The sequence below is a fragment of the Trachypithecus francoisi genome, unplaced genomic scaffold, assembly GCF_009764315.1.
Source record: "Trachypithecus francoisi isolate TF-2019V2 unplaced genomic scaffold, Tfra_2.0 Lachesis_group10, whole genome shotgun sequence".
NCBI lineage: Eukaryota > Metazoa > Chordata > Mammalia > Primates > Cercopithecidae > Trachypithecus > Trachypithecus francoisi.
In genome coordinates, this window is record NW_022681455.1 from 86835303 (window position 1) to 86861281 (window position 25979).

At 39.0% G+C, this 25979-nt stretch overlaps 1 protein-coding gene across 2 annotated transcripts in view; it reads right to left on the reverse strand.

Moving 5' to 3' along the window:
- Window positions 1-1023: 1023 nt before the first annotated feature.
- Window positions 1024-25979, reverse strand: part of VPS35 (VPS35 retromer complex component) — a 31045-nt gene continuing 6089 nt past the window's right edge. For both annotated transcript variants that reach the window (XM_033218291.1, XM_033218292.1), the window contains exons 3-17: window positions 24894-24990; window positions 24201-24324; window positions 23515-23697; window positions 21480-21693; window positions 19798-19881; window positions 19074-19183; window positions 16435-16531; window positions 16185-16333; window positions 14146-14353; window positions 13585-13740; window positions 10521-10643; window positions 4807-4986; window positions 4071-4310; window positions 3546-3689; window positions 1024-2008 (exon numbers count right to left, since the gene is read on the reverse strand). In XM_033218291.1, the coding sequence (XP_033074182.1) occupies window positions 1829-2008; window positions 3546-3689; window positions 4071-4310; window positions 4807-4986; window positions 10521-10643; window positions 13585-13740; window positions 14146-14353; window positions 16185-16333; window positions 16435-16531; window positions 19074-19183; window positions 19798-19881; window positions 21480-21693; window positions 23515-23697; window positions 24201-24324; window positions 24894-24990 (2289 nt within the window). In that variant the 3' untranslated portion in view covers window positions 1024-1828. The remainder of the gene's footprint in view (window positions 2009-3545; window positions 3690-4070; window positions 4311-4806; window positions 4987-10520; window positions 10644-13584; window positions 13741-14145; window positions 14354-16184; window positions 16334-16434; window positions 16532-19073; window positions 19184-19797; window positions 19882-21479; window positions 21694-23514; window positions 23698-24200; window positions 24325-24893; window positions 24991-25979) is intronic.

Below are 25979 nucleotides of genomic sequence, written 5' to 3' on the forward strand. Positions count from 1 at the left end.
TTTTCTACTATTTCAGCTGTAATTCACAAAACATGTAAATCATATGGATATGTCAAGCCATAATCAGGTTTATACAGGGTAAACTAACACCTGCAAATAACAGAAAGGGTTTGCTGGACTATGACATACCACAGAATGGCTTAAGATTTGATACATTTTAGTGGTACTAATTTTACAACTTTGGGAAACATCTGTTCAAGTAAACCCCAGCAAGGGCTAGTCATCAAGTGCTAGCAATGGGAGGGCAAATGGTGAGGGGTTAAGTGATGTAGTCATTTGAAAATGTCTATAAATTCTCCCTTCAAGAGGTGGAGCTTAATTCTCTTTACCCTTGAATATAGGCTAGACTTAGTGACTCCCCACTAACAGAATAAGGCAAAACTGAGAGTGTCACTTCCACAGGGAGGCCATTGAAAGGCACTGTGGTTTCCTTCTTGCTTTCATACTCAGGGGAAAGCCAGCCACCGTGCTGTGAGGACACTCTATGGAAGGGCCCTCAAGGAGAGGAACTGGGGCCCCCGCCCTCAAGGAGAGGAACTGGGGCCTCTGCCTAACAGCCAAGTCAGTGAGCAGAGAAGTCAGCCCCAGTCAAAGTGTCAGATGACTGCAGCCCCAACCAGTATCTTGCTTGCAACCTTATACTCTTTGCCTTATACTCTTCGCCAGAACCACCAGCTAAGCTGCTCCCAAATTCCTGATCCAGAGACCTGTGAGATAAATATTTGCTGTTTTAAGACACTAAGTTTTGGGATGGTTTATTATATAGTAGGTATCTAGTATCGCTGGTGAGCCTTTGGGGGGTTTATGTGAATTCACCATGCCTTGGGAAAAGCAGGGTAAAGTTGAGGAAAGAAAAGGGGTATAAATGACTAAAAGAGTAGACGCTGCCTTGTTCAACAAGTGCTTAAAACTAGAGTTAAGTGAGCTCTGCGAATATATGAGAATGACTATTAAACTCTATAGCCATTCTATTAGTTCTTTTTATCAATTAAAGATAGTATGAAAGGGGAAAAAAAGCTCCAAAATTGTTAATAGCAACTTTATTGTTTCACTGGTGCAAAAAAAAAAAAAAAATCAGAATTGTGATGCATTTCCTGCTAAATTTACAATGAAGGTGATACATAAATTATATAGATCACAAATTTTCTTTTATACTATTTAAAACCGAATTATATTGATAAATATGTCCAGAGGACAACACAGGTTCTTAATGGATGGCTGAGTCCAAATATGCAAAATATAACTTCTCGTTTTGACCATGGTGCTTTAAAATTCTCAAACATGCATTAATATATTCTAGTTTTAGGGAAAATCTTACACATGGCCTTATCTTGCAATTTAGGGAAAAGCCCAAGCTGAATTTCACATACAGTATTCCTTTCTTCTAAATTAATCTCAAATTGGACTAAAGAACCAAAGAGACAGACACTTTTGGGTTAGTACTCCCCAGTAATGAAGAAAATACACAATCAACAATGAAACAAACAAACAAACAAAAAAAAAAAAAAGGAGAGCTTCATTAGTAGCCAAGATAAGTGCTTGTGGGTTTTTTTTTTTTTTTTTTTTTTTTACAGATCACAGGAATTTTAAATAGCAGATCAGTCATGCTACTTGGGGTGATCAGACAGACTTGAACACTTACCAAGTGAATAATTTTATTAAGGTCCTGAAGGTGAGTGTCCGGAGGTGCTGGGTAAAACACATCACAGGTAAGAAACGGGAAACCTACCTCAGCATTTCTGAAAGGCACAATCTATGGAAGGAAAACCTAGCATAATAAAACCCTCACTGATGTACATGGAAAGGAGTATGGTGAGCTGTTTCCTTTTTAAAGGATGAGACCTTCATAAATTGGCCCCTCGGATTCTGGTGATTCCCGCCGCAAGCGCAGATGCTCCAGTGTGTTATGAAAATGTTTGTTAATCTGCTCTGTTTCTTCACTGGATTCAAGATTCGGGAGGTCTTCTCGAATCTTTTGGATAAGCTGGTTTAAAACCTGAATTGTTACCTACAAAAGAATATGTACAAATTCATGATGAAGCACATACCACAAAAAATGAAAGACAATTTATTTTGTTTTTTTGAGATGGACTCTCACTCTGTTGCCCAGGCTGGAGTGCAGTGGCGAGATCTCGGCTCACTGCAACCTCCGCCTCCCGGGTTCAAGCGATTCTCCTGCCTCCGCCTCCCCAGTAGCTGGGATTACAGGCGTGCACCACCACGCCCAGCTAAACACAATTTAATAAAATTGCTTTGAGGAGCTTCTGCTACTCTCATCAATTACCTAAGTAATTATGAAAAAAGAAAGATGGGGATACAATTCCTAGTTTGAACATCTACTGACTATCAAAAAAACCCAAACAACCCTTTAAAACAAGCAAAATTGGCCCCAGTGCTGTGGCTCATCCCTGTACTCCCAGCACTTTGGGAGGCTGTGGGGGGCAGATCACTTGAAGTCAGAAGTTTTAAGACCAGCCAGGTCAACATGGTGAAACCCCATCTCTACTAAAAATACAAAAATTAGCTGGGTGTGGTGCTAGGCACCTATAATACCAGCTACTCAGGAGGCGGAGGCATGAGAATTGCTTGAACCCAGGAGGCAGAGGTTGCAAAGAGCTGAGATTGTGCCACTGCACTCCAGCCTGGGTGACAGAGCAAGAGTCTGTGAAAAAAAGAAAAAAAAAAGGAAAATTTTATTTAACTTACAAATCTTGACCAAAACTGTATTGCTAAAAGGATACTGCATTTAGGAATTATCTTTTTTTTTTTTTTCTTTGAGACAGAGTCTTGCTCTGTCGCCCAGGCTGGAGTGCAGTGGCATGATCTCGGCTCACTGCAAGCTCCACCTCCTGGGTTCATACTATTCTCCTGCCTCAGCCTCCCGAGTAGCTGGGACCACAGGCACCCGCCACCACGGCCAGCTAATTTTTTGTATTTTTAGTAGAGACAGGGTTTCACCATGTTAGCCAGGATGGTCTCCATCTCCTGACCTCGTGATCTGCCCACCTCAGCCTCCCAGAGTGCTGGGATTACAGGCGTAAGCCACTGTGCCCGGCCTTTTTTTTTTTTTTTTGCGACAAGAGTTTTGCTCTTGTTGCCCAGGCTGGAGTGCAATGGCACAATCGTGGCTCACTGCAGCCTCCACCTTCCGAGTTCAAGCGATTCTCCTGCTTTAGCCTCCCAAATAGCTGGGATTACAGGCACCTGCTACCATGCCCAGCTAATTTTTGTATTTTTAGCAGAGATGAGGTTTCACCATGTTGGCCAGGCTGGTTTCGAACTCCTGACCTCAGGTGATCCGCCTGCCTTGGTCTCCCAAAGTGCTGGGCTTACAGGTGTGAGCCACTGTGCCCAGCCTAGGAATTGTCTTAAACTAGAACATTATGACAAATTAGCCTATTACTTGACATCTGTAAATTATTTTATATTTTTCAAATGAAAACTGATTAAAGTATCAGAATAATAAACTTTTGTACATATCAAATTTCCTAAGAGTAGGAAGGGAAAATGTTAGTTTATTATCAACACTTTACTAATTCACTTACCGCATCATTTTCCTTTTCATAAAAATAGATATATCTGTTCAGAATTTCTATAAAAAGCTGCACTTGTAGAGAGGGGTCCATGCACTGATTTGCTATTTTTAGAGCTTTCTTTAGGCACTCCATTACCCTCTTGCCTCCGTGAAGCTAAAATAAAAGGGCAGGGGGACAGTGAAGAGATAAACAAAACGTCCCGTTTTCATACAAAGAAACACAACACTACCGTGCTCTTTCGTGTTCTAAAGGGACACAACAAATTTAAATCCTTTTCATTCTCCTTCTTCTTCTTTTGAAGTATACAGCTGTATTTTTTTAAAAACAGGTAGTGGTTTCAACTTGCTATGTTACAATATCCTCAAAGCAGAGGCTTCACTACAGGATGAGACTCTCTTTTTTAACAAAACAAAGCAATTCTCTTCATCAGATTTTCAAGCACCCCAAAATGTTTCACCTCCAGAACACAAGGCCATGGCAACCGATTCCTGTTATCGATCCTGTCTGCTATCATGCAGTCAGGAATGACCTTACCTCCTCCCCATTTTTGTCCGTGTTTCTGCCAGACCAGAAGAGATGTGCACAGGTGCTCACAGCTCGGCCCTGATCGGGTTTCTTCAGAAGTTTGGATGCAGCAAGGGCACACTGAGTCCTCAGAGGTTCGTGATTCTCTTCACTGAAGCACTTCATCCTTTCAAAAGTGCCAATGATCAAGGTGATGGCAGCTAACTGTGCTTTGGAATCGCTGATTTCATCTTCATACAGAGAAAAGGCCTAGTGAACACAAAGCAGAAAGGACTTTCAAGAACCAACCATCCTCTAGTTGAGCATTTTCCAAAGTACTTCTCACCGAACCTCCATCCTGTGAGACCTCTGCAGCCTTCAAATCAGAATATGCTGCACCCTCTCGAGAGCCACAGGACACAGCTGAGATGGTAAAAATGCTAAAAAGTTGCAATAAAGAAACTTCTTTCAACTTTGTTTAACCAGGGTTCCCAAACTGAATTTTGGGAATGGAATGCATTTCCCAAATTTCATGTTCCATGGAACACTTTTACCATGACCCACTTGGAAATCTTAGATTTCATCAGCAAATGATCAATACCAGTCAATTATGACAATGATATTAAGAGGTTCCATGATGGTGGGAAGGTGGTAGTTACATATTCAGTAAAAGAAGAGTAAATTCATGTCATTACCACCATGCCTGCAAACAAGCAACTGAACTCAGCAGAGCTGACGTGACAACACAGAAAGAACAGATTATCACCTGGGACATGAATTCATATGCGACTGTTTCATGATTTTCAAAACCAATTTCCCCAGCAGCTAGTGCTCCTTGAAGAAAAAGTCTTAAGGGCAATTCTGCCAGCTCTGCTTTGATCAAAGCACTGATAGTCTGGTGGGCAAATGAAAAAATCTTCTGGCATTTCTTTTCCCATTTGTCATCCTAAAACAAGAAAAAACATTTTAAGTTACCTTAAGTTCAAAATTAACTTGTTCCATGATTCCATTTTATTTAAAACTTTTAATAGAACAAAATAGTGAACACGCTAAGTTGAGCGCATAGTTTTCCTGTCATTTTCCTTCTCTGTTTCAGTTATAGGGCACACAAGTAAATCAAGCAGGATGTCTTCTCAAAACATCATTTGAAGTTAAACTGCCTTTGCAATGTTAACGTATTTGATATTTGTTTTTTCTTTATGAGACAGTTTTGCTCTTGTTGCCCAGGCTGGAGTGCAGTGGCGCAATCTTAGCTCACTACAACCTCCGTCTCCTGGGTTCAAGTGATTCTCCTGCCTCAGCCTCCAGAGTAGCTGGGATTACAGTGCCTGCCACCACGCCCAGCTAATTTTATATTTTTAGTAGAGGCGGGGTTTCACCAAGGTGGCCAGGCTGGTAACTCCTGACCTCAAGTGATCCGCCCACCTCAGCCTCCCAAAGGGCTAGGATCACATGCGTGAGTCACCGCACCCAATCTGTTTTTTCTTTCCTTTTTTTTTTTTTAAGCTCTGCTACCCAGGCTGGAGTGCAGTGGTGTGATCACAGCTCACTGCAGCCTTCAACTCCTGGGTTCAAGTGATGCTCCCACCTCAGATTCCCGAATAGCTAGGACTACAGGCTCGTATCACCACACCTGGCTAATTTTTATTTTTTTTGTAGATACAGGGTCTTATTCTGTTGCCCAGGCTGATCTTGAACTACTGGCCCCGAGCAAACCTCCCGCCTCAGCCTCCCAAAGTGTTGGAATTACAAGCATGAGCCATTACACCTGGCTGATATTTGTTTTTTCTGATTCGTAAGTAACATTCCCAAATTGGAGAAAATTAGAAAAATACACAAAATCATCCACACATCATCCCTAAATCTACCATCCAGGGATGATCACTGGTAAAATTCTGATGCTAAATGTCTTCCTTTCTTTCTACGTAAATGTAACTGGAATTTTTGTGTGTGGTTTTCTTTTTTCTCTTTGGCACAATCTCAGCTCACTGCCACCGCTGCCTCCTGGGTTCAAGCCATTATTCTGCCTCAGCCTTCTGAGTAGCTGTGATTACAAGCGTGCCACCATGCCCCTGCTAATTTTTATATTTTTAGTAGAGAAGGGGTTTCACCTTATTGGCCAGGCTAGTCTTGAACTGCTGACCTCAAGTGATCCACCCACGTCAGCCTCCCAAAGTGCTAGGATTACTGGCCTGAACTACCGCATCTAGGCCTTATTTTCTTACTTGAGAGTTAAACAAAATTGATTCAAGTAATTTGTATCTAATTTTTCTTTTCTTTTTTTTTTTTTTTTTGAGACGAAGTTTCACTCTTGCTTCCCAGGCTGGAGTGCAATGGCACAATCTCGGCTCACCACAACCTCCGCCTCCCAGGTTCAAGTGATTCTCCTGCCTCAGCCTACCAAATAGCTGGGATTACAGGCATGTGCCACCACACCCAGCTAATTTTGTATTTTTAGTAGAGACGGGGTTTCTCCATGTTGGTCAGGCTCGTCTCAAACTCCCGACCTCAGGTGATCTGCCTGCCTCGGCCTCCCAAAGTGCTGGGATTACAGGCGTGAGCCACCACGCCCAGCTCTAATTTTTCATTCACTTATTTTGTCCTAACAATTTTCCTGATACTAATTTAAAATCATTGTAATGACTAGAAAATATTACAGAGACTGGCTAAGGCATAATTTATTTAACTATTCCCTTTTAGAAATAATCTCTAATATTACAATGAATGTTCTATATACACTAAGCTTTATTGAGACCCTAATTATTCCCTTAGTATAAATTCTTGGAATTCCACTTGGAGTAAAATTATTGGATATTTTAACACCCTACTTACATACTGCCAACTTCCTAGAAGTATTACAGTAATTCACACTGCCAACATTAGATGAGAATGAATTTTCATCACGCCATCGCCATTGCTAAACCTTATTTTTCTTTGTCTTTGCCAATTTGATTTCTTAAAAGGTTCACTGTTGTAATTACAAGCAAGGTTAAATATTTTATCATGATTGACTATCCAAATTTCTTCTTGTTAAAGCAATCAGTTCTTTTCATTTTTAAAAGATAGCAACAGGCAGGGCATGGTGGCTCATGCCTGTAATCCCAACACTTTGGGAGGCCAAGGAGTCAGGAGGATCACTTGAGCCCAAGAGTTTCAGACCAGCCTAGGCAACATGGTGAGACTGTTTCTACAAAAAATAAAAAATTAGCCAGTGTGGTGGCACATGCTTGTAGTCCCAGCTACTCAGGAGGCTGAAGTGGGAGGATCACTTGAGCCTAAGAGTTCGAAGCTGCAGTGAGCTGTAATCATACCACTGTATCCCAGTCTGGGTGACAAAGACCTTGACTCCAAAAAAAAAAAAAGGTGACATTGACAGTCACAGACCTTGGCGCAGTGTATGGCAACACAGTAAGTAATGCTAGTAAATAAGTAAAGGCTAGTTACTTTTATTTGCCCTAAATCATTTTGATCCCAGAAATTTTTCATCTTATAACTGAAAGTTTGTATTCTTTGGCAACTAGTGTTCTAGTCTTTGCTTATACAAATTCAACCATTTTTTAGTCTCACTTTGTCGCCCAGGCTGGAGTGCAGTGGCGCGATCTTGGCTTACTGCAACCTCTGCCTCCCGGGTTCAAGTGATTCTCCTGCCTCAGCTTCCCGAGTAGCTGGGATAACAGACATGCACCCTCACGCCTGGCTAATTTTTGTATTTTTACTAGAGACAGGGTTTCACCATGTTGGCCAGGCTGGTCTCAAACTCCTGATCTCAGATGATCCACCCACCTTGGCCTCCCAAAGTGCTAGGATTACAGGTATGAGCCACCACACCCAGCCCTGCCCTAGCCTGTTGAGTAGGTAGGACTATAGGCATGTACTACCACACCTGGCTAATTTTTTAATTTTTTTTTTTTTTTTTTTTAGACGGAGTTTCATTCTTGCCCAGGCTGAAGTGCAATGGTGTGATCTCGGCTCACTGCAACCTCTGCATCCCAGGTTCAAGTAATTCTCCTGCCTCAGTCTCCCGAGTAGCTGAGACTATAGGCATGAGCCACCATGCCCAGCTAATTTTGTATTTTTAGTAGAGACGGGGTTTCTCCGTGTTGGTCAGGCTGGTCTCGAACTCTGACCTTAGGTGAACCGCCTGCCTTGGCCTCCCAAAGTGCTGGGATTATAGGTGTGAGCCACCACAATCAGCCTTTTTATTTTTAAATAGAGATTGGGTCTTGCTATGTTACCCAGGTTGGGTGAATTCAACTTAAAAAACAATTCTACATATAAGTGAAGTCATGCAGTATTTGCCTTTCTGTGTTTGGCTTATTTCACTTAGAATAATTTCCTCCAGATTAATCCCTATTGTCATAAATGGCAAGATTTTCTTCATTTCTATAGCCGAATATTATTCTACTATGTAGAGAATATATGTACACATATATATACACACACATACACGTATATACACACACATATATACAAAACACAATTTCTTTACTCATCTATCGATGGACACTAAGGTTGTTTCTGTATCTCAGCCATTGTGAATGCTGCTGCAATAAACGTGGGAGTGCAGATATCTCTTTGAGATACTGATTTCCTTTCCTTTGAATACATAACCAGATGTGGGACTGCAGGGTCACATGGTAGTTCTAGTTTCAGTTTTTTGAGGAACCTCCATACCGTTTTCTATAATGGCTATACTAATTTATATTCCCACTAATAATAAACAGGGTTCCCATTTCTCTACATTCTTGCCAACACTTGATTTTCTGTCCTTTTGGTAACAGTTATTCTGACAGATATGCGGTAATATCTCATAGTGGTTTTGATTTGCATTTTCCTGATAAATGATGTCGAACATCTGTTCATATATCAGTTGGCCATCTGTATGTCTTCTTTGGAAAAATGTCTATTCAGATCCTTTGCTCATTTTTAAATCAAGTTATTCATTTACTTGCTATTGAGTTGCATTCCATATATATCTTGGATACTGACCACTTTTCAGATGTATAGTTTGCAAATATTCTCCCCCATTCCATTGGCTGTCTCTTCACTCTGCTGATTGTTTCCTTTGTTGTACAGAAGCTTTTTCGTTTAATAGAGTCCCACTTGTTTATTTTTGCTTTAGTTGCCTAGATTTTTGGTTTCATATCCAAAAAATCACTGACCAATGACAAGGAGGTTTTTCCCTATGTTTTCTTCTAGGAGCTTTATGGTTTCAGGTCTTTAATCCATTTTGAGTTCATTATTATATATGGTACAAGATGAGAGTCCAATTCCATTCTTTTGCATGTGGATATCCAACTTTTCCAATATTATTTATTGAAGACACCATCCTTTTCCCCTTTGTGTATTCTTGGTGTCCTTATCAAAGATTAGTTTATTGCACATGTATGGGTTTATTTCTAGACTCTCTATTCTGTTCCATTGGTCTATGTGTCTGCTTTTATGCCAGTACCATATTGCCATACTGTCTTAATTACTATAGCTTTTTAATGTAGGCTAGTTGCTATTTTTATTGTTATATTCACAAATTTCTATCCATAAATGCTGGTAAAGAGTGAATGATAAGCTGGCCTAATAAAAATTGGCCAAAAGCTGTTTCATGCTGGTAGGTCTACTTAATACATCCTTTTTTCTCTATTATGAGAAAATCAAGTCCCTACTGAGGCCAGGTGTGGTGGGTCACACCTACAATCCTAGCGCTTGGAGAGGCTGAGGCAGGAGGATCACTTGAGGCCACAAGTTTGAGACCAGCTGATCAACATGGCAAGACCCTGTCTCTACTAAAAATACAAAAATTAGCTGAGCATGGTGGTGCACACCTGTAATCCCAGCTACTTAGAAGGCTGACACACAAGAATCGCTTGAACCCAGGAGGTGGAGGTTGCAGTGAGCCAAGACTGAGCCACTGCACTCCAGCTGGGGGACAGAATGAGACCCTATCTCAAAACAAACAAACAAACAAAATTAAGTTACTGAGGTTGTTCCTTAACATTAACCTGACTGTCCAACTTTCAGGTACATGAGCTTGAGGTATTTTCTTCAAAACTACACCATGAAGAGTCAAGCCATGCTTCTGGTTTGAGGAAGAAAAAAGCTCATAAAAAGTTGCCCACAACTCATGATATTATGCAATTATATGCCTTTAGAGAGAAATGACTGCAATGCTAGACCCTCTCCTTAGGTTTTAAAGCTAACCTGAATTAGAACTTAGGAAAGAGTTTCAGCATAAATTCATACTGCTTTAATCTTGCATTTCTAAGTGCTTTTTATGTGATCCCTCATTTAGTATGTGATCCACCAACATCACCGTTAGGAACACTTAGCACAGGATAAGTAACAAATACAGAGTTGCCGAAAATGGGATTTTATTATACCACTATTTTTGTACGTTTGAAATTTTTTATAACATAAAACAAACACACACACACTCAGAGTGATGAAAAAGGAAAAAAGTACCTAAATACTTAAAAGTAAACTCACCACTTTAGAATTCTCTTTGTATCGAAAAGCCAACTGGTAAGCTGCAAATACCAAAGGTGGCAATGTGAAGCGAATCCGCTGATTTCCACCAGCTCCAAAATGTTTTCGTGCTGTGTTCAAAATCTGACCCAAAAGCATTAAAGAAAAAAAAATTTCCAAACTATGATTAATCATTTGTGAAATAAATGTGGGCTCTAATCATCATTGCTAACATTTTGTGAATATATACAATGTACCATACTTTATGGTAGGCAATTTATATATTTCTTATCTCCTCAAGTTGTCACAACAATTCAGAGACAGATACAATTTCATTTCACAAATGGGGAAGTATGAGTTTCAGAGAGGTTGTATAACCTGCCCAAGGTAGTGAGTTAGAAGCAAAGATATATTTAAGTATATTTTCATATACACACATGCAAAGTATGCTGCATTGATAAAGAATGTAGGCTCTGGCCAGATGTGGTGACTCATGTGTGTAATCCCAGCACTTTGGGAGGCCAAAGGTGGACAGATCAGTTGAGGTCAGGAGTTTGAGACCAGCCTGGCCAACACAGGTAAACCCCGTCTCTACTGAAAATACAAAAATTAGCTGGGCATGGTGGTGCACACCTGTAATCTCAGCTACTCGGGAGGCTGAGGCCGGAGAATTGCTTGAACCCAGGAGATGGAGGATGCAGTAGGCTGGGATCATGCCACTGCACTCCAGCCTGGGTGACAGAGCAAGATTCCATCTCAAAAAAAAAAAAAAAAAAAAAAAAAAGAGAAAAAAAGAAGGCTGTGAAGACACTCAGAGACTCACATTTAAAAGTAAATCCTAATACTTGTTACATGTGTGGCTTTGGGCAAATTATTTACCTTCTCTTAGCCGCAAGTTTCTGTAAACTCCTAGGGTTGCTGGGAAGATCAAGTGACACGTGAGGTTTCTTTTTTTTTTTGAGACGGAGTCTCGCTCTGTCGCTCCGGCTGGAGTGCAGTGGCCGGATCTCAGCTCACTGCAAGCTCCGCCTCCCGGGTTTACGCCATTCTCCTGCCTCAGCCTCCCAAGTAGCTGGGACTACAGGCACCCGCCACCTCGCCCGGCTAGTTTTTTGTATTTTTTTAGTAGAGACGGGGTTTCACAGTGTTAGCCAGGATGGTCTCGATCTCCTGACCTCATGATCCGCCCGTCTCGGCCTCCCAAAGTGCTGGGATTACAGGCTTGAGCCACCGCGCCCGGCCTACACGTGAGGTTTCACCACTACTTAGCACAAGGCATTCGCTCAGTAATATTAACTACTACTACGATACAAAACAACTATATGCATATTACTGGTACATCATACCTCCTCATTCCAAAAAATATTAAGACCGTTTAAGTCAAGGAAAAGGCTAATATACTTTAAAAGAGCTACTTGTGAAATATTCCATGAATTCTGTGTTTTCCTTGGATTTTTTTTCTGAAACGGTACAACATATAGCCAATTCAGAAAAATTACAAGAGAAAGAGTTTATAAAATGTTTTTTAGTATGTGTGACACAATGACATTCAGATTTTGTGAAATTCCTGATACGGCAGATCAATAAGATAATGCATTTTCCCTACGGGCAGTCAGAGCTAATGACCCTATTATTAAAGATCATTATACATGGGAATAACCAATCAGCCACATGCAGAAGGCATACATTTTTTTGAAACGGAGTTTCACTCTTGTTGCCCAGGCTGCAGTGCAATTGCGTGATATCCACTCACTGCAACCTCCACCTCCCAGGTTCAAGTGATTCTCCTGCCTCAGTCTCCCAAGCAGGTGGGATTACAGGTGCCCACCACCATGCCTGGCTAATTTTTTGTATTTTTAGTAGAGATGGGGTTTCACCGTGTTGGCCACGCTGGTCTTGAACTCCAGATCTCAGGTGACCCATCCACCTCAGTCTCCCAAAGTGCTAGGATTATAGGTGTGAGCCACCATGCCCGGCCGGAAGGCATACTTTCTAACTACTACATTTGGTATGCAATAGAAAATGAAAACACACAGACACACACAATCTCACAAAGAAACTTAAGGGAATCAGTTAAAATACTCAGTCACTATGTACAGATGACATAGCTCACAGAGCACAATACCACAGTCCTGGAATGTTTGCTACTAAGCCAAGACAAAGACCATCACACTATCAACAGTAGTCAGCCTCTTATTTCACACTGATTATGAAGTACAGGAGTATCAACTACAATGAAGAAAGTCAACAGAAAGAGATGAAACAGTCAGGACATCCTCAAGCAAATGTCTTTTTCATCATAGCAGCCTAACAGCCTTATGCATCCAAGAATGGTTAAACTACTTTGCCCAAACAGTAATTAAGCAGCCAACCCTGCTAACCCTTCACTAAAATAAATTATCTATCTAGTATCGATCACTGATACCCCTACTCAGGCAACATGCTTTATCCATTTCACAAAGTTTCCCTGTGGACTAACAATAAAGAGAACCTCATGTGATTGTTCTTTATCAGAAAAAAAAAAGTTAAGAAAAAGGCAAAATGAATTTTAAAACCTCTCATCAAAAAACAAAAACGCACATTTTCAATGTGACAAATATAATTTATACTTGCAAATTTGGAAAAGAAAAATTAAATGTAAGAATTGTATTTCTTATAAAGTTTATTATAAGCAATACATAGTTCAGAAAAAAATGAACATGAAATAATTATGGGCACTCAAGTAAAAGAAGAGACTTTTTTGTAATTCTCAGATAGTCTTCAAAAGAAATCGGAGCAACTGAATTGTTACTCACATGCTCCAGAAGTTTACAATTATGTTTATATATAAAGTAAAAGCCCACGGATGCCATGAATCTTTTTTTTTTTTTGAGACGGAGTCTCGCTCTGCTGCCCAGACTGGGGTGCAGTGGTGCAATCTCAGCTGACTGCAACCTCCGCTTCCCGGGTTCAAGTCAATCTTTGATTCAGTTGCAATTCCTTCAAAACCGTCTAAGACCAGGAGGTGAATTAAACCATTTTAAGCACTTGAATATGTGATTTCACTAGGAGCTGATACAGGGATATACTAAGAGTAAACTCATACCAAGTACTGCTGGTCAGGGTCCTCAGAGCGCAGCAGATGAATGAAGCGGCCCACAAGGCTCTGCTCATCAGCAAAGTCTTCTGGATCAGGGTCCTCTACAGGCTGATCTGGCTGATCTTGAATCAGTGTGGATACCAAATTCATTATGGAATCCACCTGTAACATGTGAGGCACAAGAAATCCACTGATGTGAAACCATTGGCATACAAAGCCACTGTCAAAAGTGTTTCCAGTTATAAAATTACAATACAGTATCAACAAGATATTCCTTTTTTCGGTTAGAAAGTCAATACACATGTATGTCATACACACATATACAGACAAAAGTCTGGAAAGATATGCACAAAATGTTAATTAACAGTGGTTATTCGCTATCTGGTGGAATTATAAATGTTTTAAGATTCTTTATACATCTCCAATTTTCTAATTTATATAATGAATAAGTTACTTGTAAATTTTCTTTAGTATTGAATTACCCTCCCCTCCCATCTCAGGTATCTAGGTCCATAGTCTAAAATTGTAACACTGTATCCCTAAAATAGCATGGAGGTATTCTCTTACCTGGTCTTGAGAGACAATTTCTGTGTTATAATCCAGAACATTACTAAGCACATAACAACTCATGCTCTTTCTGGACTCATAGTCAAAGTACTCAAAGAGTGGGTGAAAATGTTTTAATTTCAAGACTGTTAAAATATTGTTGTAAGTGTCAACTGGTATTTTCAAAAGTCTGGTGAGTTCCTTTGAAACTGCACTACTGGTAGCAATACTACAAAAAGAAAAACAGAAGTCTTAATGAACAAAATTAACTTTCTCTATACACAAATAGCACTTGTTCTGTAAGAATTTGAAATTTTTCATTACACATTAAAGGAAATGGGTCAAGTGAATCATACCACCACAGAAGACTGTAACAACCTCCTTTCAAGAGGATAAAAAATACTTATCTAAACACAAATATATATATTCATCTATTATTTTTCTGTTGACACAAAACTAGAAACTGTTTCCAACTCATGAACAGATGGTATAGCTGGAGTTAAGATGACTGTCTAGAATTCAATGACATTTCTAAGGGAAGTATTTTAAGTGGTAGTTTGGTTCCCGGGGGCAGCCAATAAGTATTGTATATTCACGATGAAAATAAATAGGAAAAAGAATCCATGCAAAACCAGCAATTCGACACAATAGAAAAATATATAAACTATTTCTTCTGCATCAGATGTTGGTGATTAAGGAAAAGCAGGCTGACTGACTTAGGTAGTGGTTAGTAAAAGCATTCTGTAGATACTGAGGCATATTGGGGCATTTATTACAACCTCTTTAGAGGTTGTTATTTCCAATGATTTTGTCTATTTTTACTTTAAAATTCACTTGGGGAGGAAGACATAGATACTTCATTTAGTTAGTTTTTTTATTTAAATTTTTTTAATTTTTAATTTTATTTTTTATTAGAGACAGGGTCTCGCTCTGTTGCCCAGGCTGTTCTCAAACTCCTGGGCTCAAGTGATTCTCCCAACTCAGCCTCCTGAATAGCTGGGATGACAGGTGCGAGCCACCACACCTGGCACATCATTTAATTTTCTCTCACACTTATTCCTTATCTGAACTTATTTTCCGTTCACACACACACAAAACTAAAATGACCAAAAGAAAAAGGGTAACACAAACGGAGGGAAAAAAGAATAAATTTTTTCGATGCAGGTAAACCACTAGAAGGGAGATAGAAAGGAGGAAGATGACATGAGGTAAAATTCTGAAGAATATGGGCGGGGGAGGCAGGCCTGGCTTGACCCAAGTCCAGAGCAGTGGGGAAGGGGCCGGAAGGGAACTGCGGGGGAAGGTAACAGGATCCGAGCTGCCCACAGTGGCCACTAGAGGACGCCATAGGTCTAGGACAGAACAGCTGAGGAGGCTTCAAGTTGGAAACAAGACTGTTCATACTTCCTTGAAGGTATCAAAATCGAAGCTCAAAATAGAAAAGATATTTAAACCAATTTAATTATGCACCTTAAATATACATACACCCTTCATTTTTCACCACATGCTCATTCATAGGAAAACACCTCTTATGGAAATAAATACTGCCTGACAAAGTGTCCTTACCAGTTTAGGAACTCATTCACATACAGCAAGCTCCTCCAACCCACAGTCCACAGGCCGCATGCAGCCCAGGATGGCTTTGAATGCAGCCCAACACAAATTGGTAAGCCTTCTTAAAACATTATCGGTTTTTTGCGATTTTTTTTTTAAGCTCATCAGCTATTGTTAGTGATAGTGTATTTTATGTGTGGCCCAAGAAAATACTTCTTCCAGTGTGGCCCAGGGAAGCCAAAAGACTGGATGCCCCTGATACACAGAAAGGGATCCAAATTGGAGTCACTGGTCCCTGAAGACTGCCTATAGTCCATAGGTACCACAATTTCATTAATATACACAACCAAGTAATTGGTAAACACTTTCTGCCCCTAGTAGTGATAATCTTAATGCATGATTAAAACAAGAAAAATGCCAGCATTTCAAAAACAATTGAGAAAGAAAAGCAAATCTAGGACAAAAGTGTCTTTATGAGGATTTTTACAAAAATGTAACTGACTTACTGTTCAAGGTTGAGCTTATTGAATATCTCCACTGTTGTTTCTAGAACTTTATCAACATAGTCCACACGATCAGGGTAACATTTCATGGCAAGATTAATGAGAGAGACTTGTAAAGATACAACATCCTCTGAAGGCATGTCTTGTCTAGACTGGAATGTTTAGAAAACCATACAACTTATTTTAAACAATTGTAAAAGGAAGGCAGAGAAGTTTCAAAATTTTGAGAACTTAGGAGAAATGCTACACAAACCTGTATCACTGTAGCCACCTGCTGTGAAAATATATCAAAAAGTTTAATATCCGCTGGAATTCCAGGTCCATCTTCACGGTGAGCAAATAAAGCTAATCTAAAAAAAAAAAACAAAACCCCTTTATTTTTTTTTTTTTTTTTTTTTTGAGACGGAGTCTCGCTCTGTCGCCCAGGCTGGAGTGCAGTGGCCGGATCTCAGCTCACGGCAAGCTCCGCCTCCCGGGTTCATGCCATTCTCCTGCCTCAGCCTCCCGAGCAGCTGGGACTACAGGCGCCTGCCACCTCGCCCGGCTAGTTTTTTGTATTTTTTAGTAGAGACGGGGTTTCACCGTGTTCGCCAGGATGGTCTCGATCTCCTGACCTCGTGATCCGCCCGTCTCGGCCTCCCAAAGTGCTGGGATTACAGGCTTGAGCCACCGCGCCCGGCCCAAAACCCCTTTATTTTAAAAGATATAGGGTTTGGGTAGTGAGATCATGGATGACATCTTATTCTTCATTGCTTTTCTATATTTTGTATGAGCTCAAAAGGCTTTTTTTTTTTTAGACAGAGTCTCACTCTGTCGCCTAGGCTGGAGTGCAGTTGTGCACTCTCAGCTCAATGAAACCTCCACCTGCTGGGCTCAAGCTATCCTCCTCCCACCTAGGACTCCTGAGTAGCTGGGGCTAACAGCATGTGCAACCACGCCCAGCTAATTTTTGTGCTTTCTGTAGTGATGGGGTTTCACCATGTTGCCCAGGGTAGGACTAACCTGGACTCCAGCAAGCCTCCCTCCTTGGCCTCCCAAAGTGCTGGGATTACAGATGTGAGCCACTGCACCTGGCCTCCTCAATTCATTTTTGAGTTTTGCCAGTGCAACCTTTTTCATCAGCATTCTTATTTCATACCATACTAAGGAGATTTTCAACAAGATAATTCTCTCAAACTCTTTGAAGCATAATTACGTAGATACGGACAGAAATGCATTGAAATGACAAATGTATTCAACAACCATGATTCAAATAAATAATCTTTAAAAAATAAAAGTACATAGACTATTTTAAGATACTGCATTTTTACTGAAGTTTGAAATACAACTAAGTCTAAAATCCATAAAATTAACTTTTATTTCCCTCATCTCAAATTACTCAAAATAATGTCTGGTTCATTATCATTATCTGTCTGCTGGAGTCAGAACTACATCCACATTTTGTTATGCCCAGAAGCATCACTACTGACAGAGATGGGTAAGTGACATTACAGGCAACACAGGAAAATCCAGTTACTAGCTTCCTTTAAGAGTGGGCCCAATCAGTATGGAATTTTTGCTGCCCAGGATTGAGCTGATAATTTGGAAAATTTTGTTATCTGAATTCTCAGACTTTAAAATGAGTAACTCAGTTTTTCAAAAAACTTACAAAAGGTATCTGCAGAAATAAATCTTCACTTAGGTTTCTGGTTTCATGACAATGCTTACAAGTAGTAGGACAGACATTATGTACTACTACACAACATGGCTGCAAAAAAGTCACCCATTGGCCAAGCACAGTGGCTCACATCTGTAATCCCAGCACTTCGGGAAGCCGAGGCAGGCTGATCATTTGAGCTCCAGAGTTTGAGACCAGCCTGGCCAACCTGGCAAAACCCCATCTCTACTAAAAATACAAAAATTAGCCAGGCATGGTGGTGCATGTCTGTAATCCCAGCTACTCGGGAAGCTGAGACACTAGAATCCCTTGAACCCAGGAGTTGGAAGTTGCAGTGAGCCAAGATAGCACCGCTGCACTCTAGCTTGGGTGACGGAGTAGGACTCTGTCTGAAGAAAAAAAAAAAAAAAAACTAAGAAAATAAAACTTAAAGTGGATGTACTAAACATATTTGATACTTAAAATTTCTTCTTTAAGAAAATGTGATGATACAGCGATTACTTGAACATTTCCAATCATCTGTGTCTTATGGCTACTCTAAACCAAATGAGTTCCCACTGCAAGATACTTACATCATGGTAAAAAACAAATTTTGTTCTTCAATATGATCTTTGGATTTGTATGATCTAAAAAAAAAGTCTGCACAACGTCTTTAAATGTCAATTAAACACACAGAATAAACATATTATCTTCATGTCTCCTGCACATTTAAGTTAAGCCTCTTTCGGCCGGGCGCGGTGGCTCAAGCCTGTAATCCCAGTACTTTGGGAGGCCGAGGCGGGCGGATCACGAGGTCAGGAGATCGAGACCATCCTGGCGAACACAGTGAAACCCCGTCTCTACTAAAAAAATACAAAAAGCTAGCCGGGCGAAGTGGCGGGCGCCTGTAGTCCCAGCTACTCCGGAGGCTGAGGCAGGAGAATGGCGTGAACCCGGGAGGCGGAGCTTGCAGTGAGCTGAGATCCGGCCACTGCACTCCAGCCCGGGCGACAGAGCGAGACTCCGTCTCAAAAAAATAAAAAAATAAAAAAAATAAAAATTAAGTTAAGCCTCTTTCATGTCTAACCAAGGCAAGTACCTAGTACTCATAATCACAAAGCTACATTATTTATAGTATAATTAAATTAAGATCATTGGTATGATAAAGATGTAACAGAGACAAATAATTCAAAAAATGTTTAAAATTCATTACTGCCAAGTCCGAGCATGTATCCTCCAGTGTTGGAAGGTCTTACCTATCAATTAAAGCAATGATTATGTTTTTCACATTTACATTCTGGTGTAACTCAGCACAGGCCCGAAGAAAAGGATTCAAAGTCTGGAGGTGAAATTCATCAGGGAAAACCTGAAAATCAAATGATCAATACAAGTAAAAGTATTTCACATAATATTCTGAATTCATATGGTAAAGTTCACATTTGTGGGAAAAAAACACTGTAATCTTATACAACTAAATTCGAACACATTACTTCCGAACCTCTCTACTAAACATAAGCTCAGACAGAAATATTCCAATAAATAAAGTGCACCTACAATTAAACTAAAGCTACGGAGACCGAGAAAACTCAGATGACTCATTCCTACAGTTTGGAGGAAAACAAACCACATTGATACAAAGACCAAGTTATAAGTCGGAAACAGAAAACCCCTGTTTTTAAATTATTTTTAGAAGAAGCAAGATTACACGGAAAAATTTTTTTTTTTTAATTATTTTAAATTCTTATAGAAATGGCATCTTGCTATGTTGCCCAGGCTGGTTTTGAACTCCTGGCCTCAAGAGATCCTCCCACCTTGAACTCAGAAAGTGCTGGGATTACAGGTGTGAGTCACCATACCCAGTAAGGAAAATTCTTTATTCAGGAAAGCTTATTTCCTATTCCATCAAAATTTTTTCAAAACAATTAAATTTAACGAAAGATAAAATAGGTCATTTAAAAAAAATGAAATGTTCCCACCTACCTGAATAATACACTCCATGAGATATTCTTGAGCCAAGGCATCCCTACAGTTTACAACTTGCTCCAATATGCCAGTCAAAACAATCTAAAAGAGAAAAAAACACACATAAGGGTTAAAATCTGTTTTCAAACTCTTAAGCTATTCCTCTAGCAACACATTTGAACTACTAACTTGAAAATCATATTTGAGATTTTCTCACCAAGACTTCACTTCTAATCTTTAAAAGCTATTTTCTTTTTGAGACAAGATCTTGCTCTGTTGCCCAGGCTGGAGTGCAGTGGCAAAATCTCCACTCAATGCAACGTCCACCTCCTGGGCTCAAGCCATCCTCCCACCTCAAGCCTCCTGAGTAGCTGGGACTACAGGAACATTTCACCATGCCCAGCTAATTTTGGTAATTTTTGTAGAGATGGGGTCTCTCTATGTGCCTAGGCTTGTTTTGAACTCCTGGACTCAAGTGATCCATCTGCCTTGGCCTCTCAAAAGTGAGTTTTCTTCATGGCTTGTGCTTGTGCATCCTCAGAAATCTTCGTCTAATCCTAGGTCATAAAGATTTCCTCTGTGTTTTCTTCTAACAGTTTTAGGTTCTATATTTAGGTCTCTGATAGATTTTGTGTTTTTTCTGTACGGTATGAGGGATGAGGGTCAAGGTTCAGGGTTTTTTGTTGTTTGCATATAAACATCAAATTGTTCCAGAATCACTTGCTGAAAAGGTTGCCTTTGTACTTTTATCAAAAATAAAAAGTCTGGAGGTGAAATTCATCAGGGAAAACCTGAAAATCAAATGATCAGTACAAGTAAAAGTATTTCACATAAATATCTGGGTCTATTATGGATTGTCTAGTCAGAGACTGGTAAACTGAGCTGCTGCTTGTTTTAACAAGTAAAGTTTTACTGGAACACAGCCATGCCCATTCACTTCCATATTGTCTGTGGCTGCTTTTGCACCATATCTGCAGTGTTAGTAGTTGTTGACCAGGGGTGTCCAATCGTTTGGCTTGAAGAATTAGAAGAATTGTCTTGGGCCATACACAAAATACACTAATAACAGATGATGAGCTTTAAAAAAAAAAGGCAAAAAAATCTCATGTTTTAAAGTTTACAAACTTTTGTTGGGCCATGTTCCAAGCTGCCCTGGGCTGCAGGTTGGATAAGCTTGTTGTATAGCATATGTCTTGCAAAGCCAAAGACCATTTACTATCTGGTCCCTCACAGGTAAAGTTTGCCATTCCCTGTTTTATTCTCCTCCATTGATTTGTGTGTCTATCCTTTTCACCAATACCACACAGGCTCTCACTGTAGCTTCAGAGTAAATCATGAATTCAGGTAGTCTGAGTCTTTCAACTTGTTCTTCCTTTTCAAATTTGTTGTAGCTGTTCCAGGTTCTTTGTTTCCTCATATAAACTTCAGAATCAGCTTCTTAATTTCTACAAGTCTGCTGGGATTTTGTCTGAGATTACCTTGGATCTATAGATCAATTTTTTTTTTAATGCTATCTTGACAATATTAAGTCTTCCAATCCACAAACATTGCATATATATCTTTCCATTTAAGTCTTCTTCAATAAAAGCCATTTTAAGATGTTTTTCAATGTACTATTATGTAACAAAAATATTCTGATTTTAAAAATCAGATTTCATTTTATCTCAGAACATAAGAAGAGGTAACAAAAAGATATAAACCTGTTTGTAACGTTCCACATTTACACCTTCCAACTGACTGAGGCGCACCAAATTTGTTCCCACTAAAATTCTCAGTTCTTGTCTTTCTCGTTCTCTTTTTTCTCTATCTCGGCTATGTCCCTGATGCTGCATTCGCACCCAGAGTTTGTTCATTTCTGCAAAGTTGAGTAGTACAAAATCCATGGAATCACTGATGTCACCAGTTGTTTCTTCGCTGCAAAGAAACAGAAAAGTCTTTACACAGTATTTACAGCACCAACTTACTACTATCCCTCTCCTTTGTGCATTTCCTACTTATCTCTGTAGTACACCAATGCTTTATAAAAAATCACTTTCAACTTCATTGGCTTAGTGTTAAATTTTAAAGGGAATAGACTCTAGGGTAAAAAGTACCATGGAAAGGACAGTATAAATTTAAAGGGCAAATTACTTTCCCCAACTCTGTATCTGGAGTTGGGCCAACTGGACTTGCTCTTATGGCAAATTCCTTAATTCAAAAGGCTAGGATGGGCATGGTGGCTCATGTCTGTAAGCCAGTGCTTTGGGAGGCCAAAGCAGGAAGATCGCTTTAGGCCAGGAGTTTAAAACCTGCCTGGGCAACATAATGAGACCTCACCCCTACAAACCAAAACCAAAAACAAAACGCTAAAAATTTTAACACTTATGGTGTACTGCTAACTACATCATTTTACTGTTGAATATTTTATTTTTAATTGGAATGTAAGCTTTGTGAGGGAAAAGACCATGGATTTCCTGCTTTATTTTTCTACGTCTCCTAGGATGGAGACTTCGGCAGCTTTCAGAAATTTTTATTGATTGCCTAATTAAATGCTCAAAATGGACAGTCAAAACATAATAAAGCAAATAACTTCATCAATTTCTCTACACTATTAATTTTTTATCTTTTCTGTACTGTTTAAAAAGAAATTGATGCAGATATTTTAAAAACCATTGATGGCCGGGCGCGGTGGCTCAAGCCTGTAATCCCAGCACTTTGGGAGGCCGAGACGGGCGGATCACAAGGTCAGGAGATCGAGACCATCCTGGCTAATATGGTGAAACCCCGTCTCTACTAAAGAATACAAAAAACTAGCCGGGCGACAAGGCGGGCGCTTGTAGTCCCAGCTACTTGGGAGGTGGAGGCAGGAGAATGGCGTAAACCTGGGAGGCGGAGCTTGCAGTGAGCTGAGATCCGGCCACCGCACTCCAGCCTGGGCAACAGAGCCAGACTCCATCTCAAAAAAAAAAAAAACAAAACAAAAAAACCATTGAATTGTACACCTCAGAAATAAATGAAATTTTTTTTAAAAAAAACAAAATCTGTTGGAGCAAACTGAAAAAAGATTAAAAATTAAAAAAAGAAAGAAAATAAATGAATAAACTTTTTAAAAAAGGAATGAAGTTCTTTAATCTGGGGACCTGTCATGTGAACAGCTTAACCCACTGAAGACCACGGTTGGCTGACCATCTGTCCCTGCTGTGGGATAAAAGTACAGTAGACTTTGATGCTAGAATACTGATTACACAAGAGACAGGAGTGTCTCTGAACGGCTTTTATTATTTCTCTTCTGGAGTTAATAGGTAACTTGTAACAGATAACTCAAATCACTTATATTCCAAGGTAACTAGCAGTCTATAAATTATAAAAACTGATAGACATTAAAGGAACAATTATGAAATCCAGTGGGCTCACACTTTATTATTTCATTACAAATTCAATTTCCAAATATAACCCTCTTAAAAAAGTTGTATTTTCAAAGAATATTTAATGTAGTGCAAAAACGCTCAATTACATTAACTGAAAAAAGCAGGTCCTAATAATCCAAAGATAAAATTTGCATAAGAGGACATTGTAGAGCATGTCACATATACTGAGGAGTTCTATATTACAAAGGAAATCTCTATACAGATGCTACCTAAATGGCTGACTGGGTGGAAGAATTATTCGTACTTACTTTCTGTACATGTTTCCACGCTTTTATACATTCTACAATAAAAAAATACTGCAACAAAATCAAGAAAGAAAATCACTTACTCTGTTGGCTCTCCTTCATCAGGTAAGATATTTCTGGTACACTGAAGAAGGTAATTTCGAAGAAACAGACCCCTCAATGGATGCTGCACACCACGGCACATTTCTACCAAATCTTTCAAAATATCCTTCCTGGACTGAGGAAATGACTTGACATATACAACTCCAACTGTGATCAAAAGGTAACTAGGAGAAGTATGAAGAAATGCTGATTAGAAATAAAATATTTAAATCAAGAACTTATTTCCAAACACATGGAACAAAACATTAAATAAACAAGATAGGAACCATGTTGTTTTCTCCTGTACGACAAGGAAAATATCTGATTTAAAATATAACCACTGATCTCTAAAAATACACACACACACACTCTTATACTGTATATACACAACATAGACATTACCTTTAAACATATTAGGAAGAGAACAATTATATTAATTTTTCTAACAGTCAAGATATTAAACAAAATAGCAAGCATGTACATTTTTTCTATTTCTAAAATTCCTCAAATATCTACATAAAACGTAAATCTAGTTACTCTAAAAACAAGTGAGAGTATCTACCAAAATGTTAATCTCTATTTGTTAAGAAATTACCCTTAAAACTTTTTCTTAAGCTGATAACCATAAAGGACATAACATAAAGTGGGAAATACAGACACAAAAGTTCTCCGATTTGTTATTACTTACAGCCTTGGGATAATGTTTCCAGCATACTGTACAAGTTCATAGAGATCTGCCACTTTCCTTCCTTTAGCAAATTCATCTGTCAGATAGACCTCCAAGTAGTGCAGTTCATCAGAAATGGCCATATCTTTTAATTATGATTAAGGACTAAAAATAAAGATAAGCCAACCTAAGCAAAACTTTGAAACTTGTTGGAGTCATTATTAACTACTGGGCAGGTATCTTAAGTTTTAGTCCTTTAAGAGAATGTTCCAGTGAAGGCAGAATTTTAGCTGGGCTTTTCTTACTTTAAAATAAGGGTTTTAAAGCATGTGCGGTGAAGCAAAGCAGTAAATGTAATGGTTACCTGTCAGACTGTTAATGGGTTTTGAAATGGCAAATGATTAAAATTCCTGTCCATTTGAGACTGCTGCGTAATAACATCTAAGTATTAAAGAACCAACTGTGTCATAGCCTAAATATCCTCATGAAGGGTCTGAAAATTGAGATGCACCGACAACACACTTAAAGACACTGAAGCACAGGAAAGGAGTACTCTCCAAGTGTTTTTCTCACTTAGCACATCTGCATGGAGGAGTGCCATGTGACTCAGATAACAAAGTAACTCCAGACAAACTTCATAAAGAACAAACAAAATTGTCCTTATCAAGAAAAAGGTATGGTCCAAATGTTTCATCTTCAACATTCAAAAGATACAAAGTTCATAGTAGCTCTTTGGTGATAACATAGAAGTCCGGAGTTCACCAAGCATATTAGAAGCATGTTTTAGAGCATCCATAAGCTTGTTTTTGTCCTACAGAAATACCAAGAGAATAGATGAGAATGCTTAATTTAAATAAACATTTATCTTGGTTGTACAAACTCCTTACATCAAGGACTTGTTACATAGTTTTAAAAGTATACAGCACTTAAATAATTTTTAACCACATAAAAAAATCAACTTAGATCAGTTGACTTTGCCGTCCCTACTGAAAAAGAAAAAGATCCATAATACTTAGTAGACTTCACATAGCTAAGACAGCAAGCTTCTTGACAGAATGTTAATCTTTTCCATCTATAGAGACTAGGAAACTAGCTCCATTCATCACATTTTACCTGCAATTAAAAGAACTGGCATACTGATTCAAGTGAAGAAAGATACTATCCTGACATGGCTTTGTCATGGGTTAAAGACTCTTCAGAGCTGTCTGAAATGACTATTCATGTAAGTTTGCTTTCCTCTTACATATTTCAAACCCTCACAATGCCCATATGTTCCACTTAACTCAGAAATGCAAGCAATTCCTTGAGATAGAGGAAACACTATCCATACCCAGGAAGAGGAAGAAACAAGCAATAGCAAACCCATCTTCTCCATTCCAAGACATTTATTTTTCATTCCCAACTTGTTGGGAATGAAACCAATAAAAGATACAAGAGCATATTACTATGCTTTGGAAAACATAGTAAGACATTTTATAAAGGTAAAACAGCATCATCTTCATCACAGTAATTTATAGCTTGAAGTACCAACCAATTTGGCTCAATTCCTTATATTTTAATTCAGAGAATCTATAGTATCTACACAGATTATCTCTTACTTTGTCTTTTAGAATATGAAAATATATAAATAAGTGTTAAGTATAATTTTTAAGCTACCTTCTATAATAAATATATCTATTCACGAAAGAAATTAAAGTTTTCAAGATATTTAGAAAAAAAAGCTGAATAATTCAAATGCAAAGCATTTAAATTCATTCACTCAACAAATATTTACAGAGTACCTGTTATACGTTAAGTACT